Source organism: Grammomys surdaster, unplaced genomic scaffold (assembly GCF_004785775.1).
Source record: "Grammomys surdaster isolate TR1022 unplaced genomic scaffold, NIH_TR_1.0 208, whole genome shotgun sequence".
NCBI classification, from domain to species: domain Eukaryota; kingdom Metazoa; phylum Chordata; class Mammalia; order Rodentia; family Muridae; genus Grammomys; species Grammomys surdaster.
Genome location: NW_021604653.1, coordinates 4,544,941 through 4,556,600, shown reverse-complemented (window position 1 = coordinate 4,556,600; position 11,660 = coordinate 4,544,941). Strand labels below are relative to the sequence as shown.

General features: G+C 36.0%; 1 protein-coding gene across 5 annotated transcripts in view; it reads right to left on the bottom strand.

Annotated features, from left to right (window-relative positions):
• The window catches only part of Dpp10 (dipeptidyl peptidase like 10), a 1,453,779-nt gene that overhangs the window by 143,703 nt on the left and 1,298,416 nt on the right, over positions 1-11,660 (bottom strand). For all 5 annotated transcript variants that reach the window (XM_028771467.1, XM_028771466.1, XM_028771465.1 and 2 more), the window contains 2 exons: positions 11,249-11,301; positions 11,070-11,151 (listed from right to left, as the gene is read on the bottom strand). In XM_028771467.1, coding sequence (XP_028627300.1) covers positions 11,070-11,151; positions 11,249-11,301 — 135 coding nt within the window. The remainder of the gene's footprint in view (positions 1-11,069; positions 11,152-11,248; positions 11,302-11,660) is intronic.

Below are 11,660 nucleotides of genomic sequence, written 5' to 3'. Positions count from 1 at the left end.
ATATATATATATATATATATATATATATATATATATATATCAAGCTGACCTTTATAAACCTACTGCCTCAGTCCTACCCAACCCAACCCAATACTGGGACTAGAAGTGTGAGTCACCACACTTGGCTATGCAGGTACTTTTTACCCAGTGTATTTTTAGCTCAGTAAAAATGTGTGCATATACAATTAAGTGTTTTGGTTTCTAATTTAATTCACTTATGTTTGTATAGCACATGCTGTGTGATTTCAGTTCTTTCATATTTAAAAAAATTTGTCCAACAGCCAATAAAAATGCTGTGTAGTCTGAATCTTCGGGAAACAGATTGCTTTGAGTTTTGTTTGTTTGTTTGTTTTTTGTTCTCTTTCTTTTATTTCTTGGGGTATTGGCTTCTATAAATACCAGTTATTTCATTTTGGCTCTGTTCTTCATATTCTTTGCAACCTCACTTATTTTCTTACATTTTCTCCCCACAGAACAAATATTTACATTACTGGCCAAGTTCATTAATTTATTAATTTCTAAATACTTTTTTCTTTTAAATTCCCATTTTGTAAAGTTTCGCATGTAATTTTTATATTTTTCTGTCATAAAAGAAATACTAGCACACATGAAAGGTCAGGTAGATACTGATACAATAAAAGTGGATAGTTTTTCTAGACTATCCTCATCTCTAGATCAGTCTTTCAAACTGAAAATCAATAAGGAAGCCTCAGCACTAAACTACACCACAGAGATGATAGTCTTAAAAGATAGCTACAGAACATCTCACCCAACAGAACCAAAATCTATGTTCTTCTCAGTATCTGATGGAAACTATTCCAAGGTAAAACATAATCTACCTCTCAAGACAAGTCACATCATATATTAAAGGCACAAATAATCTATCACATATTATTAGTTCCGAGTGCAATTAAACTAGAACTCAATAATAAGATAAACCACAGAAACAGCACAAATATGTGGAGAGTAGAAAATGCATTCTTAAATGACCTTGTGGAATTCAGGGAAGATTCAAGAATTTACCAGCACAAGTTGCTCTTATAGAGGACTTGGGTTTGATTCCCAGCACTCACATAGAAGCTTGTAACTGTCTGTAACTACAGTTCTATGAGACATAATGTCCTCTGCAGGCCTCTGCAGACAGCAGGCATGCGTGTGGTGTACATACATACTGGCAAGAACACTCCTACATAACTATAGTTGCAATGTCATACTGTCCTTGTGGTTTATTCTCTTTCATTGTTCTACTCAGTGACAAGCTTTCTCCATGCCTCTTTCCTCCTCTATTTAGTTCCTTTTCTTCTCCTGAATAAAATGCCCACGCCCTCTCCCACCTTGTAGTGTTCTCTGTTTTAGTATCTGAACCTGTCGTCTTCAAATTTGCATTTTTCATTTGTGCATTGTTCAGTTTGAGTCTCCTCCCCACTGCTCTGCCCGCATTTATGCCATAACTAAACCCTTTGCTCTGTGTTCTAAGAAGAAATTGAAAACATGACAAAGGACTGGGGTGTATTAGTGACATCATTAAGTACAAATATCTTCAGTTATATTTTCCTTGTTGGAAAGAAGCTCCCAGTTGAAATGACAGCTGGAGCTGATCCAGAGGATGAATTCTGACACTTATGTAGACAAGGGTCCTTCAAGGGATTCTCTGCATGCCATTTCTGAAAAGGTACTAACTTATTAAAATGCTGAACTGCTCCAAATTGAGATCTTTTCACCCCAGGAACTGTATTTAATAAACACACTCATCTTATAAAATATATACTTATGTTATTGTTTACACAGCTGACTGCCCCAGTCTTGACATCACTATGCAGAACTTTGTATAGTCAGATGTATAAATAACAGTTATGCAAGTTACAAGGAAGTGGAAAGAGCTGGTATTAAATGTTCACTAGTTATCATTTACATAGTTGTACAACCTAAATGACTTGCTTAGTGGCAGCTATGTAAAATATGTGTACACTGCACTGCATGTGACCTTGATTTGCAAGTATAAAACTTATGTTGCTGAAATACCTTCAATTTACTATTGAAATTCATATGAGGGATAGAATATAATATGAGAGGCCAGAGAACTGGCAGTGTGTGGTAGAAAAACAAGTAAAAACAAACAAACAAACAAGCAAACAAAAAACCATGATTATTTCACTTGCTTCATTATTTCTAAGTGACCTAATGGTTTATTGAAATTTACATAAAATGTAACAAGATGTGCTTATAGTCATGCTGGGATGCCATGGCAGTTATTCCTCAGTTATTTCTTGTGTCAATTTGAAGATATATCTTATGTTAATTATTCAATTTTATTCTTTTGGTCTTCTCATATTTGAAAGGGTTAGATCAAAGTTTTCATGTCCTCTTATTCAAAATCTTAAGAAGGGCCTAGGATGATATTTAGTCAGTAAGGTGCTGGAGCAGGAAAATTTGAGTTTAATCCTCAGCACTCATGTACAGACCTCCTCATGATACTGTTGGGGATGTGGAAAGAGAAGGTTCCCTGGGCCTTGCTAGATAATCAGTCTAGGCTACTTGATGAGGTCCATGTCAGTGAGAGATTTTGCCTCAAAGTAGTTAGATAAATAGAAAGATAGATATATAGATATATAGATACATAGATGGATAGGTAGATAGATGCATAATACTTGTATACATACATAGTTACATATATATATGCATATATATATATATATATATATATACACATGAGGAGAGAGAAGAGAGAGAAGGAGGGAGAGGGAGAGGGAGAGGGAGAGGGAGAGGGAGAGGGAGAGGGAGAGGGAGAGGGAGAGGGAGAGGGAGAGAGATATGATAGGCATGATAGGCAAGTAGTAAGACAGACAGACAGACAGCATGGTAGACAGCACCTAGGGAACAATACTCAATGTCTACATCTTTCCTTACATTCATGTTTATACATGTGCACACACACACACACACAAATATAAACATTAACAAAATAATTAAAGTATGTGTTTATATATCTCTTTTTTATTTTTCCTGTATCTGAGAATCTCTCAGCAGTGCAGAAACATGCAAATGTATGTTGTCCAACACTAAAATATACCTGCCAAGACATTTTCCCCCTAAGAACTATCCATACACCTCTGGATAGACTCCTCCCTCACAATGTGAACTTCATGTCAGGATGTTCTTGTTCTAAGTGCCTCATGTGCTCAAGATTTTTAATTTCTGTTGCTGTGATAAAATACCCTGACCTAGCAACTTTGATGAGAAATGGTTTATTTGGCTTATAATACCAGAGTACAGTCCATCATTTCCAAGAAGACTAGGTACTCAAAGAGTAGTAGAGAGAAATAAATAGTTACGCTGTCTGCTAGCTACTTATTTTCAGCTAGATATTTTCATTCTTACGGAGTTGACAGCCCAACACAGGAAATGGTGACACTACTTGAAGGGCTGGAGAGATGACTCAGCAATTTAGAGCACCTGCCTCTTTTCCAGAGGACCCATTTTCAATTCTCAGAACCCAACAAATCCAGTTCGCAATTGTCTGTAATTTCAATCCTTTGCTGGAAGTGGGTCATGATACTAGGCCTAGTGTTCTTCTCTTTCTGCTACCTGTGGATCCAGGTATGCAACTCTCTACTACTTCTCCACTGTGGGGCTGAGTGAGGGTATTCTGGGTTATGGTTGAGCTGATGCCTAGAACCCCGAGACTCTGCATGAGTACCGGAAGGAGTTCCGGGCCCCCCAGAATCCAGGGTCTTGAAAAGCAGTCATGTCTTCATAGAATTACATTGTTCAGTCAAGTAGGCCAGACTATAGGCCTCAGGCCCTAGGGATTTACATACTAATGAAGGCCAGAGGGCAGAGCAAATTAAACATGCCTCCCCCAGATCCTCCCCCAATCCTCCCTCTTTCTCCCTCCTTATATAACTCGGGACTGCCCTGAGTTCTGGGGGGTATGCCTAGATCCATCCACCATCCGCCATGACAATAAACCTTTCTAGAACCAAGGACTTCCTCGTGTCATTGGGGCCTGCCACAGTCAAAGCCTCCAGGCCTCTAGAACCATAGGGTTCCTCCTGAATGTGGGACCCACCGCAGCATAGAAGCCCCTCCGGGCCCCCACTGCTGTGGCAGTCTCTAAATTTTCCCCACACTCCAGCACTATGTTTGCCTGTGTGCCACTATGCTTATCTCCATGATGATTATAGACTAAACCTCTGAAACTGTCACCAAGCTTAAGTTTTCCTAAAACAAGAGTTGTCTTTCTTGTTGTCTCTTTATACCAATAGAACACTGACTAAGACACCATGGCATTCCCATTTGTTGGTCTCCTCTCTGTCTGTCTCTCTCTGTGTCTCTGTCTTTCTCTGTCTCTCTCTCTCTTTCATTCATCCTTGCTGATCAAATGTAAGTTTTCAGCTACTGTTCCAGTATCATACCTGCCTACTGTCATGCTCTATGACATGATGGTCATAGAAACCCGTTGAACTAAAATTCCCACAAAAATGTTTTCTTTTATTAATTAACTTGGTCATTTTGTTTTGTCACATCAGTAAAACAGTAACTAGGACACTTTAAAAGAAGACTGAGTAAGTAATCTCTAACCCTCTCTATTCTCCCACCTCCAACGATCCAAGCTCTATCCTTTCTTTTTCATACTCCATTCTTTTAGTTGACAAACTTTAGAATGTAGGAAAGTATATTTTTGTTGTTAAGTGCACAGACTTTGAAATTTCATTGAGGAATCCAAAGAAAACTAATACCTTCCTTAAAAGGGTCCCACTATGTAGTTCAGGGTGACCTTGAACATCTGATTCTTCCATTTTCTTCTTCAAGGGCTGTCTTTACATCTGTGTGCCACTGAGCCCTGCTCTTAACTAAGTTTCTCATTAGAAAATGAAAGTAATCTCACATCAACAATCCAGTTTTTCAACCTACCATACCATTAAGAAAATTAAATCCCAAACTAGCAACTAAAATGAGTAATACATTCAAAATCAGAGTTTAATAGAAGAGAATTAAAATACAAGAGATGTAGTGGAACTGAATGATAAGAGTCCCCCACTGGCTCCTATACTTGAATACACAGTTCCTACTTGGAGATGCTATTTGGTGAAGTTATGAAATCTTTAGGCCTGGAACCATACTGGAGGAAGAGCATTATTAGAGGATGGGCTTCAAGGGTTTAGAGCCTTGTCCCACTTCCTGTTCAAACAGCTTCCCATATGTAGACAAAATGTGATCTCTCTGCTTCTTGGTCCTGATATGACTTCTTCACCATTATGAACTCTATCTTTCTTGAATCATGTGCTAAAATAAACATGTTCTTTAAGTTGCTTTTGGTCATGGTATTTTATTATATCAGCAGAAAAGGAACCAATATGATAGAGAAAAGTATTGACCCTCAAGAAACCTAAAATAGGCTTATAAACTGAGTCTTTAGTGGATTTGATTAAAGTAAAGAAAGATGAAAAAGGATACTTGAACCCAGGTACAAAACCACTGAATCTTAAGACTCAAAACAGGAAACCACTGAATCTTAAGACTCAAAACAGGTCACAACTTAGTATTAAGAGCAGTTGTCCAGTGATAAGTTTGGTTTCTTCTCAAGTAGTGCTACTTTCTGATGACTAGGTATTCAAATATATGACCTTTTCAGTGGACATTCTTATGCATGCCAACCCACATGGGCTTTTGAAGTCTAAAAGCCAACTCCCAGTAACACCCATGCTCCAAAAGACCACACCTCCTACTGTTATCAAACAGTTCTACCAACTGGGCACCAAGTATTCAGACATGTAAACCTTTGGGGTTCATTCTCACTCAATCCACCACTTAAGGCAATGATCCAAATCTTTTGGATTAGTCTTTGGTACTATGACCTCTTAAAAGGCTGTCTTCTATAACCAGCATATATAGCTGTCCCTCCTCAAAACCTAATAGCCAAATTTTTAAAAGTCAAGTGTTCTTCAATCCTCCATAAATTTAACTTGGCAGGACAGAAGACTTGCAATAGTGACAGTGATGAGCTTATGATGGTCACCTATCCTGGTATATGCAACTGAAAACCTGAAGTGGCATTTAGCACTAAGAATATTAGAGCTGTGATGAGCAATAGCACCTAGAATCCATCTAAAGTATATTTAGCACTAACAATAAATAAAATTACATCAGATGGATTTCAGATGCCATTGCTCACCATGGCTCTCTCATGCTCTAGATATGCTCCAAGATTACATATATTCCTGCCTGCCACTAAAGAAGAAGAAACCTTCTGTCCAGCTAAAAATAGACAACAGTTTTATATCTAACAATTTATACTGTTGTTGAAACTTTCACCCTTTAGAGATCTGAATAATTGCATGTCTACTAGTGTAATGGCTAAGTCAGAAGGCAGAAATAAGTTGCTTCATATGTCCTCTCTTTCTAGAATCTTCTTCCTTACAATTTCTTCTAATAAAACACTTATGGAAACTAACATTGTGCATGTGTTCACCATACTCTCCAGAAATTGAATACTTGTGCTGCTTCCAAGTTATTTTCATCACAACTTTTGCCACATTCCAAATTTCTTCAATCTTAGTAATGCAACTGAAAACCCTGGGCAATCAATGAAGCTCCAGCCTAAGCCTTCTTTATCACACACATCATGTGACTCCCTCTCTTCTTGTCTTCTGCATAACCAAGGATCAGAAATTAATTATCCCCAAGTAAGTATACAATCCAGAACTTAATTTATTGAATCCATAACCAATTAAAGTATTACACTGACTTGTCTGTCATGAAATCTTACTGCTGAGTTTGCTGATCACCTCAAATATTGAGAGCTTCTCATACAAAACGTGCCATTAGGCATTTGTGTGTACACGCCTTTTACTTTATTTCAATGCATGTTTACATGTACAACAGGGTAACCTTGATAAATACTGATTTCTTTTCAAAAGTTTTATAAAAGAATTTGGACTCTTACAAAAGTGTTTTAGAAAGAACTTTACTTCCCACAAAGCTACTGGAACTAAAATTTCACATAATTTAAAAAAATGTAAAATATTTCTTTGATAATTTTAAAGTAACAAATTTTAACAACTAAATTAATTATTGCAGGAATTATTTAGAGTCTATTATATCTATATGAATGTATTAAATAACAGAAAAAATTGGGAGGGCCCTGCCATTAGCTGTATATCAATGATGAGGAAATAAGACAGAAAATAAAAGTGAAAGGGTAGTAGAGACATCTCAGTGATACAGAGTGAGCGCTGCTTTTCCAGACACCCTGAATACAATCCCTAGCAGCTATATTGGGAGACTCAGGACTGCCTGTAACTGTAGCATCCTCTGACCTTCACAGGCACCTACACCTTGTATCCACACATACATACATAATGAAATTAATACAGAGGACATCTTAAAAAAAAGAAACGTAACCCAAATAGAAAATAAATTAAATCCATATTGAGAATAAATTGTACTTTTTTTTTTTTGGTTTTTTTGAGAAAGGGTTTCTCTGTGTAGTCCTGGCTGTCCTGGAACTCACTTTGTAGATCAGGCTGGCCTCGAACTCAGAAATCCACCTGTCTCTGCCTTCCAAGTGCTGGGATTAAAGGCGTGTGCAACCACTGCCCAGCAGGAGAATAAATTGTACTCTTAAATTTGCTACCTCCTGGTCAGTAGATCCAAGATTCATTTAAAAAACACTTTAATAAGAGAATTCATAACCTTTATTTATATATTTATCTTGTTTTTAATTTTCTCAGTTTTTAAAGTTTATTTTACATGTTTGTGCACTTTTCCTGAATATATATCTGGGCACCACGTTCATGAAAATGATAGTAATGTGTTTTTAATAGCTGTCTTGGGATGTATAGAATAATTGAATGTTAAGAATTATGAATCAAGCAATTGATAGTGCTTCACTGACAATACCAAAGTATATTTAGTGTAGATATATATATGTTTCTCCAAGGCTTAGAAAATTAAATTTATTGAAATCAGCTAAAGTTTTAAAGAGTTTCTAAAGATTCTCAAGAAACATGACATTATCTTGCTTCTAAATTTTGAATTTCATTACCTCTGACTTGGCTGCAACAAATGAACCAACACAACTGTTAACACTGACAAGATGAAACACTGAGATTTAGGTGGTTGGCTAACTGCTGCTTCACTATCTACTCCCAACTACCTGTTTCTGGTTCCTGTGGCTATGTTCAAGCACCTCAATCTTGTTTGCTCTGTATCCAACAGATATCTGGGTTCCTAACCCCCAGGTGATCTTTATTGTCATCATTCTGCTCTATTGCAAAAAAACAACTCTAGAGACAGCTCTTTAATCCTACAACTGAGGGTCGAAGGTATTGTTTCTACACCTATTTAGGTTTCTGCAGGTAAATGCAAATATACTTGGAAGACACTGGTGTCTAGAGAGCTGAATTCCATTTTATTTTAAATCACTGGCTTATTTGCTTCATAATTATTTATTAAACTATTCATCTATTTAATGTCGAAAATAGAGTGAATGCAGAATATTCTCCATGATTCCTTTGTGAAATAAAACTTATGGACTATCATGTTCACATATGCATTTTCCAACATTTTAAGGTAAGCCTTCATTTGGTCAATCTACATCTCACATCAGTTCATAAAGCTATGCTAAATTTGTAGAAAATTATAAAGGTCTTCTCCATTTTAAGCAGGTGCTTCGAACATTAAACTCTCAGATTCCAATTTAAGGAATAAATACATCCAGCAAATCACTATAAAGAAATCTGCCAGTAATATTGATTATGTATCTGGCACTGTTCTATACAGATACTCAAATATTGCTGAGTGCCACACGGTAACTTTATAATTGATGTAGGTCTCATATTTTTCTTCCAACCTGCCTTATTGTCCCTTCTTCATTATCTTCATGCTTACAAATAGAAAACTTTGAAATCATATCTTTAATGTAATGTTACAATGACATAGTATTGTAAATAAAGAAAGATTAAAAACAAAGTTAAATGAATTAATTTTAGCAATAGTGAACATGAAATATTCCCATGGATAATGACTTGGCCAAGGTCACCTACTCTGATATTGATGTAGACCCCATATTAATGATATTTTATTTTAAGATTTTGTGATTTATTTCCAATGAAATTCAGGAAACCATTCACATTTCTGTAGTCTATTTGTTAAATTATTACTGCCCCTTCTTTTTTCAAGCTAGCAGCATTAGAAATGATTACTTAAATTTATAAATGGATTACATTTATAATGAATTATTTCTAAAAACAATAATGTTGAGTGGCTGATGGCAAATGTAGTACTTTTCAAAATTTTTATCATAATATGATGGTACAGATGTTTTTATTTTACTGATGAAGACATTGAAGAGCACAGAAAATAAGAAACGTACTTCAAGCCCATCTGGCTAACGTTGAACTATCAATTTTAAATTTTAAAACAACTAGGTGTTTCTAAACTCAATTAAAAGACACTTCAAAGGTTATGCTTAGGCCTGAAAATAAATACATGCTGATTAAATTACCATGAAATCAATTTTATATTTTATATGTAATTGTCATTTTAAAATCCCCTTATTCTTGAAAATGTAGTCCAATTCTATCTAGTAAAACTGATAGTACCCAAAGAATTATGTCAGACACCCTGTATTATTTGTAATGGTAAGAACATAACTACGGGGATTTCTCTAACAGTCTCAGTAGAGAAAATCATCCAGCACTGGGGAATCTACACAACTCTCCATACAGCACATTCATCAAAATGTATATTAAGTACATAAAGCATGCAAGTCATGTCACATTCAAAGTATGGTCCTGCTTCTAAATAATACAATTGAATGTTAACACCAATCCTGAAATACCATGAACTAAGAGAATAAGTATCAATTTAATCCATCTGAAAAGTGACATCTTAATGGAAAGTGAAATCAAATCTTATAAAATATTATTATCAAGTATATTCAGTAAGGAATAGGTAGAACTCAGAGAACTCTGTTTGTAATAAAAAGGAAAAGTAAAACAGTTAATTTCATTGGTACCCAGAGAGGGTTAGAGGCTGAAGGATCTTGCCTCCAAGCTGGAGGACCTGAGTGAGATTCTTGAGACTCACAAGATGGAAGAAGACACCTGAGTTCCACAAGTTATCTTCTGACTTCCCAAAATTATCATGCCAGAAGCAGTTTGTACTACATACCTGTGATCCTGGCATGTAGTAAGTAAAGGCAGAAAGATCAGATGATCAAGCTCATCTTTGTGTACATAGGTAGTTGAAGACCAGAATGGGATACATGACCCCTGATTTCAAAATTAACCAACCAACCAAACAAACAAACAAATGAAAAACAACAGCAAAATGAGTATATAAATATACTAATAATTGTAAAATATTTCTTCTTCCACTACTTTAGGAGTATAGAAATTGAAAATAAGTTTTGAAAAATAGTTGACAATAGTAGGTAAGGAGAGTTGTGTGAACATAAGACAATATCCTATCCTTGATCTGTTTTGTTTTTTTAACTAATTATAGCTTTGACCATATAGTACCTGTTAAACACATTTTAAATTGGACAAATAGCAATTAGTTCTAAATATCATTTATCAATTTATTCAATATCCTTTTGTGTGTGTGTGTTCATGCACATGCACATATAGCAAGGAAGATACATGCATATATGTATGGTAAGCCAGAAGTCAAAATTAGATGTCATTTCCAGTCACTATTGTTTAAGAAAATATATTTAAAGAGAGCTGGAACTGAGTGAGCTCAATCTGCTGGCAATGAAGCTCCAGGGGTACACCTGTCTCTGCCCCACCTGTGCTGAGCTTGCAAGAACAAGTAGACACCATCACAACCAGCATCTTAATTGGTGCTAGAGTTAAAACCGAGGTCCTCATAGTACTTGGCAAGTCCTTTACTCAATGAGCTACCTCCCAGTCCTCATTTCACCTATTCTTAGAGAACCATATAAAATAAATAATGCAGAGGAACCCATCAAGGGCTGCAGGGAAAACTGTACAAGGGAGTGAACCCTGTGAAGATTTGACATTTGGCCTCACTGGACAGGGTCTGGGCTTGAGCAAGCTTACCAGCTGCTGTCCTTGCACACCCCACGCCGCATACTGCAACACTGAGTCCTCAACTTCTGGGGGATTCAACTCCCACACTTCCCTTGAAAAGATGTAAATATTTTCACGTGAACAAACTGACATCTGTGACAGCGTAGCTTGACAATGGCTCATAAAATGCAGAAAACCAACGAACTTACCCAGTGTGTATGTTGTAAATCAAATATGAAGCGGTAAATGAGTAATGAAAAATCTGAAATAAAAAAAGAATAGAGTAATCAATCATAGTTTTCAGTAAAGAATTGATCTTAATGCACACTAAAGATCAACTATTATGGAAAACACAAAATAATGAGATATGCCAGTCAAGGTGTTTATTGGTTTATTTATTTTTTGCAACACTTTAGTTAGAAAACACAATTTTCTATTCTACCTATCCCTATGTGTGAATGTCTCTGTCTCTATCTGTCTCTGTCTCTCTGTCTCTGTCTCTCTGTTTCTCTTTCACTCTCTTTCTCTCTTTCTTTTTTCCCTCTTTCTTTCTTTCTTCTTTCTTTCTTTCTTTCTTTCTTTCTTTCTTTCTTTCTTTCTTTCTTTCTTTCTTTCTTTCTT